Genomic DNA, 19,164 nt, shown 5'->3' on the forward strand with positions numbered 1-19,164 from the left:
CTTGGTAATAAAAGTGGTATCCAAAAAAACTGTCTATTTGAACAAAATGTTGAACTCCACATAGGGTTCCTTAGCTTTTATTTGTAGATGCTTTTTTCCTCTCTCGTGTAGAAAGCCAGGCAAGTGTAGCAGCCATGCAGAATATGGTGCTGTGCATTTGTGAATAAAGATCAAAAAGTCTTTACTGCTGAATGTGAACTAGACATATGCATAATTGAGTTCCAGTTCTGAGCTGAGGCCTTTGATTTGTATGGCAGTAAGCAGCTGGGACCACATACACACTCACCTCTGTTGGATGGGGGAGAGAATCAGAAGGGTGAAAGTAAGAAAAAGTGTAGGTTGAGTTAAAGACTGTTTAATAGGTAAAGCACAAGCTGCTGACACTAGCAAAGCCAACTGAGGAATTCATTCACGTCTCATGGGCAGGCTGGTGTTCAGCCATCCTCAGGAAAGCTGGGCTCTGCCACATGTAACTGTGACTTGGGAAGACAAATGCCATCACTCAGAATGTCCCCCGTCCTTCATGTTGAGCATGACCCTCTCTAGTGTGGAATATTGCTTTGGTCAGTTGGGATCATCTATCCTGGCTGTGTCCCCTCCCAGCTTCCCATGTACCCACAGCCTCCTTGGTGGTGGGGCAGTGTAAGAAGCAGAAAAGCCCTTGACATTGTGTTAGTGCTGTTCAGTAGGAATTAAATTATCCTGGTATTATCAACACTGTTTTCATCACATATCTAAAACATAGCCTCATACAAGCTACTATGAAGAAATTTGTCCCAACCAAAACTAGTGCAACAGCCAATCGGATTTTTAGGTTTGATTAGCATTGTTGGGAGACTCTTAGTTTGAGTAATCTGGAAGCAGTATATTGATCCATAAACTCTTTTCAACTTTAAAATCTTGTCTAGAATAGGTAGATTTCCTTTTTAAAATATTTTTGCCTCAGTTTAGTGATGGACTGTAATAATTTGGAACTTTCATCTAATGAAAGTTTCATTTCAGAAGTCCTTCCACTTCTTTTTAATAGGGAAATTTTAAAGTGTACAGTAGTGTGAGAGCTAGATTGTTCTATGAAGGACCTTGTATTTGTACCTAAAACAGCTGAAAGTTTATTGTCTTCCTTATAGCAGCTGGCAAGTGCAAATCCCCCTGTATTTGTAATTTCTGTCTAGAAGAATGTTTCTTGTCTGTCTCTAGAAAGATTGTTTGCTTATGAGAAACATCTTTTCCTTCAAGTGCATTGGAGTGTCAAATAGTTGAAAACTATTTTAATCTGCGAAGGCATCTATAAGGCAGCATTCAGGCTTCCTGTAGATGTTGAAATTGAGTATCTCATTCTTACTGCCTTCTTCAAGGTTTGGAGTGCTACACAGCAGTGACCTCTAGGAAATACTGGCAAAAATGCAGCTTGTTTTTTGTGCAACTGAACTAAGTCTCTAAAATTTTTCTAAGTGTTTGGGCACTTAAGTTTCCTAAGCTGACTTACATAATGAAATCTATTTAGGGACTCAAGGGATTTTCTTTTTGCTTTATTTGTCAGCCACTTGGACCTTTAAGTAGTATTTTTATTACTCTTGTGTAGAAACAATTTTGCTGTCAGAAAAGAACAAACAGGAAAAAAAACCTGGTCAGGATTTGTTGAGGTTATGCGATCTCTGAGGGATATTTAACTTGGAGTGAGAGTCAAATTACATGTGACCTCCAAAGTCTGATCCAACAGTTTAGATAGTCACAGGATAAATCCTGCTCAGAGTAGTGTTAACTTCACAATTTAGGTTAGGTTGGTCTGGCTTTATTTGGTTGAGGTTAGAAAGGGTGGAGAATCCACAGTTCCTCTGGGCAACCCATTCCACCGCTTTAACTGCTTGATCTGACTTCTGTCCTTCTGTATCCCATTGGAATTTTCCTTTGCTGCAATTCTTTGAAAACCATGAATACTGGTGTCTCTGTAACCACCTTTTACATAGGGACTGCAATTATTAGTTCCTCCTGCCCCATACATACCCTCCTTAATCATTTTCCAGGCTGAATAAACCCAGCTCTGTCAGCTTCTCCTTGAGGAGCTCAAATACCTTAACCATCTCAGTAGCCACCCTCTGCTCTTCCTTCAGTTTATCAGTATCTGTGGGGAGGGGAGGCAGAGATTGGGCACACTACACCAGAACCTAAATACTGAATAAATACGGAGCAGAGAAGGGTCACTTACCTTGACCTGCACAGATACTGCAGCCCAGGGTGTGGTTAGCATTCATCACTGCAAGAGTGCTCTGCTGCCTCATGTTCAGCTCCTCGCCCACAACTAACCCAGGCGTTTTTCTGCAGAACTGCTCTCTAGGTGGTCAGTGCCCAGCCTGTCCTGGTGCATGGCACTGTTCTCTCTGAGATACAGAGTTTTGCCTTTGCCTTTGTTGATCTTCATGAGCTTTTTGTCAGCATGTTTCTCCAGCTTGTCAAGATCCTTCTGAGTGGCAGTCATACCCTCTAGTGTATTGATCCTTCTTCCCAGTTTTGTGTCATTTACATCCTTAATTTATTTTTTCATTAAATTTTGTAAAGTATGAGTTACTGTTATCTTTATTCCATTGAGGAAAGATTAGATCAAAGATAAGTACACAGAAATACTACAGGATTTATGCAAAACCATGGTTTTTATTAGGACTTCGTATTGAACACTAGTCCAGAGTGTCATAGGGTTTTTTATCTACTTAACTATCCTTTCTGATAATGACATTTCCTGAGGAGCAGAGACATTGAGTAAGAAATGCTCAGGTTAAAAGGTTGTGCTCATAGGTAAGAAGTATTGCAGACTTGCCTGAATCTGGATAGAATGAAGATACCCAGTCTCTTGAGGAAGTAAAGTTTGAAGTGTTTTTTTGATTCTTTGCACCTAAAAAACTGGAGGTCATATTGGAGTTCATAAAAGACCTGTCCAGTATTGATAGCCATTCTTCTGAAAGACATTAGATAAGAGGAACAGTACTCTCTTTTTCCTCAAGAAAAATGAATAAACTCCTAGTTTTTAAGCACTTCTTGAGGTATTTTCCTTGCTCACCTCTTACCTTTCTTCTTGATGAGGGTTTATTCGAAGAAATACAGAACTAAGGTTTTACTCAATGTGATTTGTTTATATTCAACCCTTTCAATATTGTTTCCATTAAACAGAATGAGATGCACAGGAATAAAACACCTATTGCTGTTACCAGGCTCCAGCCAGAACTACATAGAGAAGTCCAGCCCTGTAACACAGGTGCAGAACCTCCCAAGAAGGATGCCTTTACTTCCACAGAAGGTTGCGAAGAGGTGCTAAGTAAGAGATGGTTGGAGGAAGACAGGTACCACAGGTTAGATGATGAGGTTGAATTAAGAAGTCGACTATTAAATAAAAGACTTGATGAAGAAGTTCACAATCAAAGACATCGTGGATTTGCTAGCCAATCTGTAATGTCTACTAGGAAGCATCACAGACTTGATGAAGATGGTGATTTTGGGAGAAGATACTACAGAGGGGAATATGATCCTGAGACAAATGCAGAAATGGACCATAGATTTAGATGTGAAAGCACCTATGACAGAAAAACTCCCCGGAGTTTTTATTCTGAAAGGTATTCTTAGCTCCATTTTCTCCTTTATTTCTGTAGTGCTTGTTGACAGCCATGGTTTACTCTCTTTCAATATTAGAGAAAATTCCCTTGTGAAAGCAGGATTGTTGTACTTACTTACAAAAAGGACCTTTGCAATAATTTATAGAAAAAGTGTTGAAAAATTGGACCAGTACCTTTATACATCATACATTAAGAAACATTTTATATATTATAGCAAACCAAGGGTACTAGAAAAATTACCCCAGAAGCAGCAGTTCACAATTCATTTTTATGAAGAATGGTTTGCCAGAAAACATATTTGAGAGCAAACCCCTGCACTGGGAACCCAGTGTTACCTGTGTTTCCTTTCTCTGTAATAGTTCCCACAAGTCAGTTTTCAGTTCAGATTCCAAAACTGGTTTGAGCTTCAATTTTTTATACATGTGACTATGTGTATAAAATGTAAAAGTCTATGTTTTAAAAATCCTCTTTTTTACTCCATGTCTTCCTAAATGACAGGCTTTAAACATCTGTGTAGTTGATGGTTTTAATAGGTGCTAATCTCTCTAATAACTACACAGATTGAATAAACATTTGCGAAAGCCCAAACCGAACAAAAGAGGGTGTCTTATATAAATCATTCACCAGGAAAACTAATATTATGTACTGTTCAGTATTAAGTAGTCTTTACTGTGTTAACTGATACATCAGTTGGGTTACTTTGACATAAATTGTTAATCTTTCTCTTCTAGCTTACCTGTTTAAAAGAAAATAAAAATAAGTACAGCCTTCTTAATCATTCAGGGTTTGGCATTCTGGACACCTTTAGTGATTCCATTGCAAGAACTGGTTGCTTTCAAAACCAGATGGGTTGTGGTGGGAGACAGTACCAAACTTGAAACTGATTTGTTTATATAGGTAAATAAAGCGGTGAAGTTTATTGTAAATAAATTTTCAAATGATACTTTAAAGGTGTTAATTTGTTCCCTTTCCAGGTCTTGGGAACATGAGTGTTGTAATTATTTTTATTTGTGTTAAGCCTGTTGCCAGAATTATTTTCCTGCAGTTGCTTCAATGAAGGAACCACCAGTGTTCTTCCTTTGCAAGGCAAAATAAACACTTTTTCTTTTTTCTAGAAATAATACTTCTATGAAAAACAAAGGCATATTGTACTGCTCTGAACAGTGTTAAATATTACTATTCTTTTTTGTTGGTAGTGGCTGGTGGATGGGTTACATGATCTTTTGAGTCATTGTTTACAGGGATAACTTTCTGGATAGCAAATTAATAACTGGGGTGAGAGGAAATGCTCTTCTACTGTAAAAGCATTTTCTGAATTCAATGAACTCATATTTCTTTTCCAGTTTCAAATGCCAAGAGAGTTATAAAATTTTTTCTCCAAAAATAGCTCTTGATATTCTTTCTCAGCCTTAAAAAAAAGTAGAGGAAGTAAGTCTGTGGAAAAAATGAAATGTCTGGAAGTATTTGGGAGAGGCAGACTCTAATAAATGGGTTATTACAAAGTTTCAGACTGTGTGTTCTGGTGTGCTTCTAAAAAGTGTGTATTTATTCATACAGTGTTTCTGAAAAAGACTAGCAATGGAAACAGTGGTTAAATAGATGAGAGGAACAAGATTGCCCGTTTTCTGCTGAGATTCAGAGAAGAGAATGCAAAATTCAAAATCTGTTCCATTCTGTGGTATATTATTGGTAGAAATGAGCAAATGAGGTTGTAGGATAAAGTGGACTTGTCCTATAGCTTTTCAGAAAGAAAATTATTAGAAGCTGAATTTGATGTCTAAGAAAGACAACCAAAATATTTTTCAAACTAACAGCAATGTTTAATTCTGTCAGAGAATTAAAGTGAGTCAGTTAATGCTCAGGATGAGTGTCCTCTTTTTATTAGGTAGCTGTTTGCCACTGTCCAATGCAGCTGGACACAGAGTCTAATATTTAAATAAAAGTAACCATTTGATAATGTTTGAGGGTTTACTTTGTTTCTCAAAGAATTTATACAGAATTATATAGATAAACTACCAGCAAGTATGGTGTTTGAACCAACCGTAGACATCATGTTGAATATTAGTATACTAGTTTTTAGTTATTCCAGAAAATGTGGATGGTGCTTATATGAATATCTGTGACTAATATATCACCAGGCAATTCATGGGTTATTTGGAGAGACCTCTGAAACTGGTTTAGCACCAGTTTTCTTTTAAAAGAGAATAGAGATGAGAGTCTTACCTTTGCTGTTGGCAGACGTGGTGCATCTTCTTAAAATAATCTTCTGGACCATCACCTGAATTACCTGAACTTAATTTTGTACATAAGATTGTTTATGGGTTTTTGTGTATATTTTCTACTAATGAATTTTTATTGAGAATTAATTTTCAGTATATCTTTATTAAATGTGTTTTTTAATCTGGTACTTTTTTCTCCTTTGCAAGGAGCTCCACTTAACCTCCTATGAAGTGCATTCAGTCTCTTCAAGGAGAAATACATCTCTTAGTTAGTTACAGATCAGCTTCTGAAGAGTTAGCATTTTTTTTCTACATTTCGGGCAAAGTCAACTTTTCCCAAATACATTTGATTCATGATGGAAGCTAAGTTTGAAAGGAGACATGTTTTTATTTGCTCTACTAAAGTTCTTAGGTTTTTATATGGGGGTTATTAGTTTGGAGAGGCAGATGGTCGTAACAGGACTTTCCAGAAGGGTTTCTGTTTTGATGGAGTCACAAGGTCTGTGGCATATTTCAGCAAACAGAAATTGTGACCGGGAAGTGAGAAGAATTGCAAAATGTTTTAGTTCTTAGGAGTGGAATGACCCAGCTGTCACGTCTGTCCTGTAAACAGGAGACAACAGCTTCTTGATTGAATTGGGCCAACATGTCTGGCCCTGCTGTGCTAAGCTGGCTGCTTTTTACAAAAAAAGGCTGCTTCTTGAATTCCAAGGTTTGTTTCTTTGCTTCCTTCCTGCATCGTTTCATTACACTGGGGACTTGGCTTTCTGTTTCCTGACTGTGTTTCAGTCTTACGTGACCAGCCTTGTAAGGAGCAGATTGATTGTTGTCATAAAGATGATCTTGATCATGAAAGGAGATCATGTTATACCAAGAGGGTGAATGTTCTTTCATGTTGTTCTGGTGGGTTGTTAAGATGCAGATCAATGTTTAATAAACTGCTTGCATCCTTTTGCCTTTGGTTATTGACTTCTATTTAAATTAGAGATAGGCAGAGCTGTGGTTCTTTTTATGTAAAAGAATGAGGTTTTTTCCCACATTTACCTTGGTTTTGAGGTTTTTTTTGTTTGCTTAATAGGAATTCCATGCCTCTGTTCAGCTCTGGAAAATATATAACTTTGTTAGCATTTGTTGGGTACTTTATTTTTCATTGAATACCTATTTTTGCCCTGTTTTGTCATGATAACTTGAAGTCCTCATTAAAGAGTTGTTACTTTGCAAGTCAAGAAAACCTTGTAAATTCTACCACCCCAGATCTTTTCAGGAATAGTTCCCTTGTGTCCATACAGTATTTGGCATCTTTGAAGTTACTTGAAGTTTCAATGATATGATTTCACTTCTTATGTAGATGACTCAAATTTTAGCTCCTGAATTTTTGTATTTATGGTTTTGCCTGTCTCTTGTCTTGATGAAAAGTCACTTTACCCTTTCAAATTCTATTGGGTGGGCAGTGAAGTGTAGATTGTCTTTAAAGAAGCTTTTCATATCTGAATTGGCTGTTTCACCAGCCTTACCCAATAGCTGTGTGCCAAAACCTGCTGAAGACTTTGCTGGCTCCTGGGGATTAGGAGCAGCAAGATCTGTTTCAATTAATACAGTGTGAGTGTCAGAAGCCCTTTAATGCTCAAAACTCTTAACCAGGCTCATTATATAAAGGCTGCAGGAAAGCAAGCTTGGGAATTCACACTCCAGACAAATAGCTGCCCTGACAGTGCTAGCAAAGTGAATTATTTCTAGAAAATTGGGGTGATATTTTCAGAACTGGTTCTGCTGTCCAGTGTGCATTCAGGCAGCAGATCCATTTGCATGAAACTGCTGAACCTTCCATTTCAGATTGGCTGTTTCTAGGCAAGCATAGCTGAGTATTTTCTATTTCTTTAAGGCCCTATCTGAATGGAATGGTAAGAGATGTACCTGCAGATTATGAAGCTGAATTAAAGGAGAGAGCACGTGTGCGGCCGATCTCAAGAACTGCAGATTCTAGGTGCGGTATACTGTGTATTTTTCTGATAATTGCACTGCAAAATTGTGGTGAGAGGAAAATGTTGCTTGAAATCCCAAAACATCGTCTGAAATGCCTGGTAGTTTTTTTCCTGCAGCTACAATATAGTATAACAAGAAAAACATGTTTCCTCTGAAAACTGCCATTGAAGCTTGCATGCCAGTTTTCCTATTGAATTAATAGAGCACCTATTCTCCAACTGATGACTTTTATTGAGTCAAATAGTGTGGAATCCTGTTCTGATAGTAGTTTTAAAATTCCTTTTCTTCCTCTTGTCTTGGTTTTGCACGTCCTGACGTGATCGAAGTGGGTGAGGCAGAAGCAGAACACTTGTAAAGTCCTTACGTAAACTCTTGACTGGCACCATTCAGTCTGTCAGCATGGTTGAAGTGCTCAACTGAGTCAGTTTTTCTGATGGCTTCAGAAACCACAGGCAAATGGGAATTGTGAGAAATGCCTTTTTGCCAGGCAGTTTCTTCTTTTGCTTGGGATATTTCTTTGGATTGTAGGAAAACTGTTTGTCATAAATGTGTCACATAGTGATGTAAGTGAATCTGTCATGTTTCCCACAGACTGTGCAGGAGTTTGAGTTTGATCATTCCATTTTCTTTTTCTGTCTTTGCCAGAAATCAGGTACAGATTAGTTCTTCAGCTAATGAACAGGCCAAGTCTGCAGCTGAAATGCGGTATGCAACAGGCCTTGTTCTTGGTATGTATAAAAACCTAACTAAAAACACCAAGTTAGACTTCCTTTGCATATATTATTTCTCCATGTGAATGGTTAAAAACTAGAAAAATGAGCTTTTCTTTTTCCTTGTGCTAGTTGTCTCCAAGATTGGTAAATGAGTATTATTTACATAGAGAAACTAAAGCAAAACATATTCCTTTTCCCCCTTAATGTTACAGGACTTACTAATTAATTTTGAAGAGCCCGAGTTTCTTCTTAGATTTCATTAACTTTTTAAGGCTCAGATAAACAATTAAATTATTTTTACAAAATGAAATATGGGAGAAATCTTAACCTCTGTATTGTTAAAGACACAGCTTTATAGTGAATTTTAATTGCAGAAATATGGAAAATGGTACTGTTCACAACCCTGGGCGAGAACAAATTATTCTTATTATCTCTCCTGTAGTCATAAATTTTAGCAGGAAACACTAGTATTGAGTGTAATAGAGAGAAATACTGGTGAAGACATAGACATTCTTAGCTGAATTCAGGAAACTATAAGGTAAGAATAAAAACTCTAGTAGTTCTTCAGATGGGAGCTTTTGAAGGCAAGCTAGCTTTGAAATGTGGAAAAATAGATTAACAGTTGTCAGAATAATATCTGTTTATTTTTTCATTTGAATTTACCTGATCTTCAATGCTATATGTGGCAGGTCAGGTTTTTGGAACTGTTTAAAGGCAGCAATGAACCATTGGTGTTGTAGCAGTCAGTCTCTGGTCTGCCCAGTCATCTCATTTATAGTAACCTGAGGACACAGAGGTGTGAATTTGTACTCCTAGCAGTCCTAGTTAGAAGAGTATTGTAAACTATGTTGTGAAAAGATTAAGTAAATGGAAACTTGAATTTTTTGAAAATGAGAAGTGATTTCAGACTCCCCTAAACTCACAAACCATGAGGTTATCTTGAGCATTTTGGTCAATTTGTAGTCCCAGCACAACAGTTAAATAAAAAAAATCAATCAGTCATGCATCAGATTTTGTTGCTGTTGATTATTTGGCTTTTGTTTTAGTTTCCAGCTTCCTTCTCTTTATTATTCAGGTCTGCTTCACCAGAAGTCCACAGTTGCTTTGTGTACAGAGTATGTTAGGAGTCTTTGTGTCCCATAGTCATACTATAGAAAGTGCTGCTGATGTTTTTTGGGGGTTGTTTTTAAAATAAGAGAAGACCTCTGCACATATTGTGGGGGAACCACCACAAACAAAGTTTTTGGTGTTCCTTAAGGTCTACATGAGCTGTTACCATTATTTCCTTTTACATACATCCTTTTACATCTGTCGGTACTTTGCTAATTCTTAGTAGTCATGGGAACCATCCTAAAAGTGGAGCAACTTGCTTTCCTCCCCATGGGTTTGACTCCCTTCAGTTTTAATTTTCATTTTTATCCAGAGCAGTGCTTCATAATTTTGGAGTGCTGTAGTGTATCTTCCTTAGGTGAACATTAGAAAAAAAAAAAAAAAAAGTTACTTTTTTTAGTTGCTTTTGTATCAAATAGCTTTGAAACTATAGAAAACCAGGCAAACTAGAAAAGTAATAATGAAAATTCTAGTAATTTTGATCATCATACTCCAAACAAATTGTCTGTTAAAACCAGAGATCTATTTTTTTAAAGTCAGTAAAGATCCAGTGTTCGTACAGTCTGCTGTGCTTCAGTTTTTAAATTGACTGAAAGACAATGTTTTTGTCCAGTACCTTTTGTGTATTTTGTGGAGCATTTACACAAATGTGTGGTCATTTCCTTTAGGTGGTCAGGACCAAGAACTTCTCCAGAGGAGAAAGGAGAAATACAGACAAGAACTGATGGAACAGATGGCTGAGCAGCAGCGAAATAAGAGACGGTAATGGAAAGTTACTGTATTTTTTAAAGACAATGGCTGAAATTTAAAGGCATTCCATTAATTCAGTGCAGTAAGAAGTAATTTCATAACTAAGGGATTCCAGGAAGCTGAGTAATACTGCATTTAATTAAACTCATTGTCATGAGAGATTTAGTTTATAATGAACATATTTACAAGCTTTCAGTGAAACAAAGAAAAGCCAAATACTTTTTCATTTTTAAAACTGATTTTTAGTTTCTTAAGGGTAAAGAAGATTTAACTAAAGTTATCTTTTTTTGCTGGTACAGGAGTGCTTAACTAGTTGGCAAAGTTGAAAATTCGTTTTGTTTTTGCCCTCCAATTTAGGAAAGTAACCTTTCATTTTTAAAGCATTTGATCATCTGGCTTATGCAGAATAATAAAAAATTAATTTCTTCCTTACCTATTAGTAGGTATCTACTGAATAATAGTATGGATACATAAAAACACACAGCAATATTAGAGAAGGGATAAGGAATTAAAAATTGCTCACTATTGACAGTCCCACTGTGACAAAAATTGTACATGCAGGACAAGACTGAGCCCAGAAATTACCAAACAGTATTTATTGCTGCACTTTCAAATCATTCATTTCAATGTGTTTAATATTAACTTCTTGAATGTGAATAAAGACAAATTTTTTAGAAATGTCCTGAAAAGTTGTAGTAAAAAAGAATTGTGGTGGTTTCTCCTTTTATGGCAGTTGGATCTTTACTAGGTGAAATAGCTGATAGCCAGATACTTCTTGAGAGTTCTGTTTATTTACCAGTATTATATTACTTCCTTCCCTGACTCCAGAAGAAATCAAGTGGAATCATTGTCTTCTGTTATCCTGTATTTTCAGAGCTCTTTGAGCTACAGAGTTGTGAATTTGTGTTTTGAAAGAATGAATATAGTTGTTATTGCTTTCTGATTTGATCCTTTTTTTAAAAAAAACCAAAACAGTGAGAAGGAACTTGAGCTCTCAGTTGCTGCTTCTGGAGCTCGAGACCCAGAAAAGAAGGTAAGAAACTTGGATTTTCTTTCATCTATGTAGCCTCTTCTTTTTTTCTTACATGCACACTGTGATTGTTCAGTCACAAAACTCTGTAAAGTTGTGACTGAGCTGCTATAAAATGATAAATGTTGGGCTATTTTCTTTTTAATAGGGCATCAGTATATAAGAAAATTGAAGTCAAGGATGATGAGGCTGTGTGGTGGTTTAACCCCATCCAGCAGCTGAGCCCCACAAGCAGCCGCTTGCTCACTTCCCCACCAGTGGGATCAGGGAGGGAATAGGAAGGGTAGAAGCTGCAAAACTCATGGGTTGAGATAAAGACAGTTTAATAGGGAAAGCAAAAGCTGCACACACCAGCAAAGCAAAACAAGGAATTAATTCAGTGCTTCCCATTGGTAGCCAGGTGTTCAGCTATCACATGTCTTGGGAAGACAAACATCCCTCCAAACATCCCCCTCTTTCTCCTTCTTCCCCCCACTTTATCTACTGAGCATGATGAGCATGGTCTGGAATATCCCTTTGGTCAGCTGGGGTCATCTGTCCCAGCTGTGTCTCCTCCCACCCTCCCAGGCACCTCCAGTTCCCTCACCAGCATGGCAGCACGAAAAGCAGAAAAGGCCTTGGCCCTGCTCAGCAATAACAAAACCATCTCTGTATTACCAGTCCTGTGTTCAGCACAAATCCAAAGCACAGCCTCATACAGCCACTGTGAAGAAAATTCACTCTTCCCCAGCCAAAAGCAGCACAGGCTGTAAGTCATTACACATGCTTTCAGTTTAAGAGGAAAATACTTTCATGGAAGTTACTGAACATTTTCTTTTGCTGTGTCCAAATGGAAATTTGTACCAACAGTGGGTATCATGGAAAGAATACTTAGTGTCCAATGGTAGCCTCTTCCTCTTCCATACACACAGTAGTAAACTTTCTTTGGGAATGCAAAGTATGCTTTTGTCTTTCTCAGTTAAAAAAATGTTGTTTTGCAGATGAGTTGATCGCATTATAGCAGTTTTTAATTTAAAATTTGTAAATTTTTAAAAGTGATCCCATATAGTATTTAGGATTACAAGCATTTTTACAGGATTTTGTAAAAAGCAAGATGTTTAGTATTGTGTTGTTCATAAAGACTTAATGCAGAGTTACTACTGTCTTCAATTCCTTAGTAAGGTGATGATTACATTAAGAATTTTGATTAATATGTATCCAGGAGTAGGTCATCAGCACAAGTAACGTCAGGAGACTGACAGTCTTGCAGAGGCTGACAGAACTTGTATGATTTGCATGTACATGCTAAGTGCCCAAAGGCATTACAGGTTGGGTATGGTGGAGATGTGCTGTTTAAGATGTAGGGTGGTAACTTTTGTGCAAGAATAGACTGGTTATTCATTTAACTGGTTACTGGTTTAAATTATCAATAGTGCTGGTTTGGGGGATGCTACGACACTGAATGAAACTTGGGCCATTTCTGGGAGTTCAGTAGAGGAGAAAGAAGGCCCTATTTGCTAGAAAATGTAGATGAATGAATAGCTGTAAAATGCTATTAGTCACGTCCTTGTGGGTCCCTTCCAACTCTGAATATTCTGTGAAAGCATTTCTTTCTTTCTGTGAAGCTTGTGAGACAGGAGACTAAGAACGCACAAAGACAAGCAATGAAGCTGAATCAAAATTCTTACTCCTAAATGGGGAGAGTGAATACCTGTCTGGTTGCATGTTCCTGCCCTCCCTGCTTAAAGTGTCTGTCATGCTTGTTCGGTCTCAAACTGATTCAGCTTGGTTATCTGACAAAAATCTGAATCTTTTTTGCTGCTTAGTTTGTATGGAGAGGTCAGCTGGTTGATCAGGGATTCAGATGATGAAAGGGAGAGGGATGGAGTTTACAGCTGGGAGGCAGGCAGGAGAGGAGGCAGAACTGAGCAGAGGATGCCGGCTCTTCTGGCTCAGCAGGCTGCAAGGTCAGTATAAACAGTACTGTGTAATCAAAGCTGACTGTGCAGAAGCCTGCTGTGCTGCAGCACTCAATATACCATACACATCTCAGTCAGAGTCTGCAAAGTGCCTGTCGTAGGAGCAAAATTATATCTAGAGTAAGTATAGGGCATGCATAGTGTTTTAAAAGCACTAATTTAGCTGAAAGCCTTCAATTAAGTTGAATTGCTACATTCATTAAGCATCAGTCACTGTTAGCTTTAAATTGGCTCTCAGGGAGAGATTCTAATTAGGTGGATTTCTTGATTAATTACAGGTTGGTTAAATAGCAATGCCTAATTAAGAATCTATAAATGTAGACTGTTGTATATGCTGCTTGTTTAAAGTGAAACGATCCGTAGGATGAACTGAGTACTGAAGTCACATCTGAAATCAGCTCTAGAGCTGAAATCTGGGGCACTTTGGGAACAGTTCAGATTAAAGTGTTTAGTGAGAAAGGCTGTTTTAAATGTTCTGCTGCTCAAGACACTGGATTTGAAAAGACAACAAGTCTGTAGACCGCTTTATGAAGTTCAGTTGCTTTAGCTAATATCTGTTATCTGATTCTGTATTCACATCTAGAAATTTGAAGTTGAATGTTATAAACAAATATTCATGTCTAGTAGATTTTGAGAATTTTTATCCAAACGCTGTAGTCCATGATTGGTGAGTACTAACTGCCTTGCATACACTGTCTTGCAGCTAAGAGATGCGGAGGTAAAGATTTAATATTTTGTTGAAATATTTCCATATTGTAGGGTATATGATTTTCTGATAGATATTTAATATGTAGCTTATTTCAGGTCTTACTTTCTCCAAATGCATGTTAGTTGAAGAACTTCAATATTAGGACCAATAAATTCAGAACAAAATCTCTTCTACTTGTACACTGTATGATTCGTTTCAATTTTCCTATTATATTGCCTTATTTAAACAAACATTAGAATAGTTATGCAGAGCAGTTGCTATAATGGCTTTCTGGGTGTGATAGGATAATTCTGAAACTAACTGACTTGCATGCCTTCACATTATTTGCATGTTGCTTTTGACTCTCTTCTGAGGCTGCCAGTTATCAATAAACATTTGCTACTTCTGTTTTAAAAGGAACTCCCCCCAAAAATTCATAATTGTTGTGGTTGAAAAAATCATTAAGATCAAAGGAATTTAAAAAATAAAATAATGGTATTGCAAGGAAATGTTTATTGGAAAAAGTCTCAGTGTGTATTTGATTTTAGTTTTAACTGACTATGAGCTATTTCAATCTTGGGGTGGAGGGGAGGGATTTCAGAAAATTCTCCTATGCATTATATGAGAATACTATCACTGTAGAAAATTGGCAGCTGTAGATAAACTGTTCTACAGACAGCTGTGGAAATGTTCTTTTTTCTGGACATTAACTAGATTTCTGAAACCTGTGATAAGGTTGCTTTTTGTAAATCTCTGATAAAAGTTCATCAGAGATTGACAGAGATTTCCTTGTAGGGTTAGACTCCCAGTAGATCACTGGGAGGAAAAAATGCAGTTTCTAGAAATTTGAACAGCTAGTTGTGATCCTGTGTTTAACCCAACATAAATGGAGGTTCAGAATATTTCCTAGTAATAAGGTAACTGTTTTGGTTTGTTTTTTTCCCTCTCTCTTTTTCTCTTACTTCTTTTTTTTTCCTTCAGCCAAATAGATTGAAGCAATTTGGCTTCACAGCAAGAGCTTTTGAAGAGAAAGTACCTCCTGAAAGGCCCAGGGTGGCTTTCCAAACTCCAATGCCTGCCCGTTCAGCCTCTCCAGTGAATGAAGACTCTCAGAGTGATAAAGACTTTCAGAGGAGTCTAGTCAGCAGTCTTGGGGAAATGGCAGCTCCCAGGTGCTTCATCATCATGTTCATTTTGCATGTTAAAGGAGATTGTTGTTTAGCATGTTATAACTGCTGAGGTAGAGCTCAGTGGCGCTGCTGATCATTCTCCAAGGAACTGATGAAGGTAGAAATAGTATTTTGACAAGTAACGGAAAACTAACTGCTTTGAACTGGAATAAACTTTTAATGTCAGTTTCTTTACAGTTTATTTGAAAAAATCCATGGAGGCTGGATTATCTCTGCAGGCAGCTCTCTTCTAGCGGATGTTTGTGTAGATAAGGATTGTAGAAATTATGTCCATGCCTGTAATATTGAATCACGTTGTGAGGATGCTTGGGCACATGCCCAGCAGAGTCCGTGTTTTCAGAAGGCTGGTATGGCATGAGTTTGGCCCCTGCTAATTAAGCAATCTCCCAGGGCTGAGCTCAGGAATGCACTGTAGGCAAGGACAGTTTACACTAGATGGTGTGATTGTGACTAAACTATTCAGGGAGAGAAGGAGATTCAGGCATGTGGCTGAAGCTGTGCTGTGCTACTCACCCTTTGACCAGATTTTGCCTTGTTTTCTTTATTAATGTAGCCAGGAAGTACCATTAACTGAGCCACTTAAAGAAGGTGTGCTTGTTTTCTGTTCCTTAGATCCCTGGAATAGTCTGAGATCATGTACTACTCCCTCAGGGAAGATTAATTCCCTACTGAAACTTACTGCATCTTGTTCCTGCATGCCACTAATGAGAGGTCTTCAGCTGAACTGAATCTGGAATTTTTCCATAATTACTTTTCTTTCTATTCCTGTCCCCACTCCATTCTCTTTCTCTCCTTCTCTCCTCCACCCACTTCTTTTGATGACATCTTTTCAGTTGTACAACAAACCAAGGAATTGTGTTCCTTTTTTCTTTAAGGCTTGCACCGTTGCCACCGCCTCCACCACCAGTTTTGACAGACAACTATAAAACACCTTATGATGATGCTTATTACTTTTATGGGGCTAGGAATCCTTTGGATCCTGCTCTTGCATATTGTAAGTTGATGATTTTAGGTGGATTGGTTGTTACAGTGATTCATATGACTGCTTTTAATCTAGTTAAATGATGGGTAGTGTAGAACTTGTAACAGCAAATTAAACCCATTTTTTAGATGCATATTGAATGAAAAGGGCTTTTTTTCAAATACTGTTTTTGAATGAAGTAATTCTCTCCAGCAACAAAAAGGGCTGTGACTTCCAGAAATCTTGTTCATCACTTGGACAAGATCTAATCTCAGATTCTTTGCTGTTACTCCTTCCAGATTATTTTCTTTATAATTTTGATAATTAAAACATTATTTCCTAAAATCACTTAAATAATGATTAATTACATGCTTAGGCATTGTTACGATTTCAGATATAATTGTCAATATTTTAAAGATATTTATTAATACATTAAAATATTAAAATAATGTCTGAAGTAATCTACTTTTATATTTTAAGAACTTCTTTTTTGTCTGTCCTTTGACTGCTTCATGATGATCTCATGATTGAAACAATTGTGATGTGTGTAGGGAGGGACTGGATTATGTGGTGTTTGCTTTTCTCTTTTTTTCTTCTTCTTTCTTTTTTAGAGAAAAATCCAGAAATACTTAAAAAAATTTTTTGTGCTACCTTCATAGCAAAGGTAAAAAATAAGGAGAAAAAAACCTTAGAAAAATAACTCTTTTACTAATTTATTTGAATGACATTTGGAAAGAATGAGGACGAGTGTCACCATTAAGCGAGTAATTTAATTTTAGAATATTTTAATGAAGTAATTTGTAAAATTTAAAGAGGTTAAAGTTGAATTTAAGAAATGGACTTGTACCTTGGCATTGTATTTCTTGCTTTAGAGGGCATTCAGGATTAGCTAAGTTTGTTACAGAAGCTGAGAATTCTGTTTGTTCTGCACTCACAGAGTTTGAGCAGTGAACTCTGTTCTTTTAAATAATGAAAAATATTTATATCTGAGCATTCAAAATTTAAAATAGGGTTTATTTTTTCACTTGCAGATGGTACAGGTATGATGGGAGTGCAACCCACACCTAGTCTGGATCCTCCTTTAGGCCAAGCCCCAGTAGAGCAGTCCATGTAAGTATTATCTGTATCATATTCTTTGTGTGTATTTTTCTGTATTGATATACTTTTTGTGTTGGTAATATTTTGCTGAGAACAGATATGCCTTTGAAATAAAATGTGTTAAAGACAACTCTTCAAACTTCTAATAAAAGATTTTTATCTAGACAGTAGAAGAGTTATTCAGTGAACTGCTATTTTCATATGGATATAAGAAAATGTTTGGGATTATAAACTGCCAGACTGTGGGAAAGAACAGCTCTTAACTTCAGGAAGGGATTTTTTTTAATTACCCCACTTTGGATCCTGTGATGTTTTCCTTTTATATGTGTGATTTTTCGATTTAGAAATAACATTGGACAGAGGAATACAGGAGACAGACAAAGAAGCATGGGAGTGTATTCTGAAGAAAAAACAAAGCCTTCCAAAGAGGCAACATTATCTTATCAACAAGAATTACAACAGCAGGTACTGAGTGATAAAGTTTCTGACTCTTTATTCTTCTATTTTTTGACATAAAATGGTGGCAACTCTAGTACTCTTTAAGACAATTTTATTTAGCTTACAAGTAAAAAGCTTTCTAAACTCTTCTTCCGTTCATGACTTTCTTCCTCTGACGCTGCTTTAGCTCATTTTAGCTCTTCAGGTGGACAGTAAGCTCTTCAAATTTTTTGTCAGAGGTAGAGAGAATGTTAAGAATGTTACAGCAAACACATTAGTTCCAGCCATGTAGCTTTATATTATTATTTTCATGAGCATAAGCACCTGCATCTTAAAAGGAATGGCTTGTATTGCTCTGATATTCCATTATTGCTACAATAATTAGGAACAGTCTAATTTCAGTAAGTTCTTCATGATCATTTGGGCACTAATTTAAAGGCTTGCCTCATGTTATTTCCAGTGTGTTTGTAGGTGGTGTCTTAATTCTTTTCAGCTTCTTTTTTGAAAGACTAAACAAAATATTCAGGTCTCCTGTTCCAGTAGACATCCAAGTCCTATATTCATTTTAGTGGCCTTTTGCTGCTGTACCTTGTGGGAGTTTATAGTTATAAAATGTATTTGACCATGATGAGACATGTCTCTTTGGAAGAAATTTTGCTAGAACCCAGTTCAGTGGCACTTAACATTTTCTTGTTTTATTTTTTCTGTATTTCTTTGGTAGCGGTGAATAATAGGTATAAAAATATTGTAGTTCTAATTACGATTGTGCATAAGGAATAAATGAGAGGCTGCCAACCAAGGTCGAATAAAGAATAGAATAACCATTTAGGAATAGTGTCAGATACTGTACATGTGGTCCTCTGAAGGCATTTTCTCACTATAGTCTCAAGTAAGTTTTACCTCCCTGTATGAGAGACTGCACAGATCTAATAAATGTGGCATGATACAGTCTTTCAAAGTTATTATGGTTCAAAGCAAACAGAGGGTATTCTTTTTTTTCCTATAGACAAACCTGACTGATGATTTTTATAAACACTTGAAGGGGCTAGATGGGTCTTTGTTGACTCATTATATCTCTTACAAAATTGTGATTACGTGGTAAATGGAAATTATAGAATCATAGAATGGCCTAGGTTGGAAGGAAGCTTAAAAATCATCCTGTTCCAATCCCCCTGCCATGGACACCTTCCACTAGACCAGGCAGTGTGAAGCCCCATCCAACCTGGCCTTGAACACTTCCAGGGATGGGGCATCCACAGCTTCTCTGGGCAACCTGTTCTAAAGCCTCACCACCCTCATAGTGTTTTATTTAATTATATTTATCTAATGAAACGTTTATCTGATGCACATGAGAAATAAACTTAAGAAAATTACAGCAATGTATTTCAACTACATAAATAATGTTTTAAAAGCTTTGAGTAGAA

General features: G+C 36.9%; 1 protein-coding gene across 5 annotated transcripts in view; it reads left to right on the top strand.

Moving 5' to 3' along the window:
• CSPP1 (centrosome and spindle pole associated protein 1) overlaps positions 1 to 19,164 on the top strand; it is a 61,301-nt gene that overhangs the window by 15,662 nt on the left and 26,475 nt on the right. For 4 of the 5 annotated variants that reach the window (XM_082296563.1, XM_082296567.1, XM_082296566.1 and 1 more), the window contains 9 exons: positions 3,163 to 3,602; positions 7,704 to 7,805; positions 8,450 to 8,532; positions 10,296 to 10,389; positions 11,353 to 11,410; positions 15,035 to 15,225; positions 16,119 to 16,237; positions 17,236 to 17,314; positions 17,647 to 17,767. In XM_082296563.1, the coding sequence (XP_082152689.1) occupies positions 3,163 to 3,602; positions 7,704 to 7,805; positions 8,450 to 8,532; positions 10,296 to 10,389; positions 11,353 to 11,410; positions 15,035 to 15,225; positions 16,119 to 16,237; positions 17,236 to 17,314; positions 17,647 to 17,767 (1,287 nt within the window). The remainder of the gene's footprint in view (positions 1 to 3,162; positions 3,603 to 7,703; positions 7,806 to 8,449; positions 8,533 to 10,295; positions 10,390 to 11,352; positions 11,411 to 15,034; positions 15,226 to 16,118; positions 16,238 to 17,235; positions 17,315 to 17,646; positions 17,768 to 19,164) is intronic. The other variant, XM_082296565.1, reaches the window with a different exon arrangement.

This window comes from Coloeus monedula (assembly GCF_965178545.1).
Source record: "Coloeus monedula genome assembly, chromosome: 1".
NCBI classification, from domain to species: domain Eukaryota; kingdom Metazoa; phylum Chordata; class Aves; order Passeriformes; family Corvidae; genus Coloeus; species Coloeus monedula.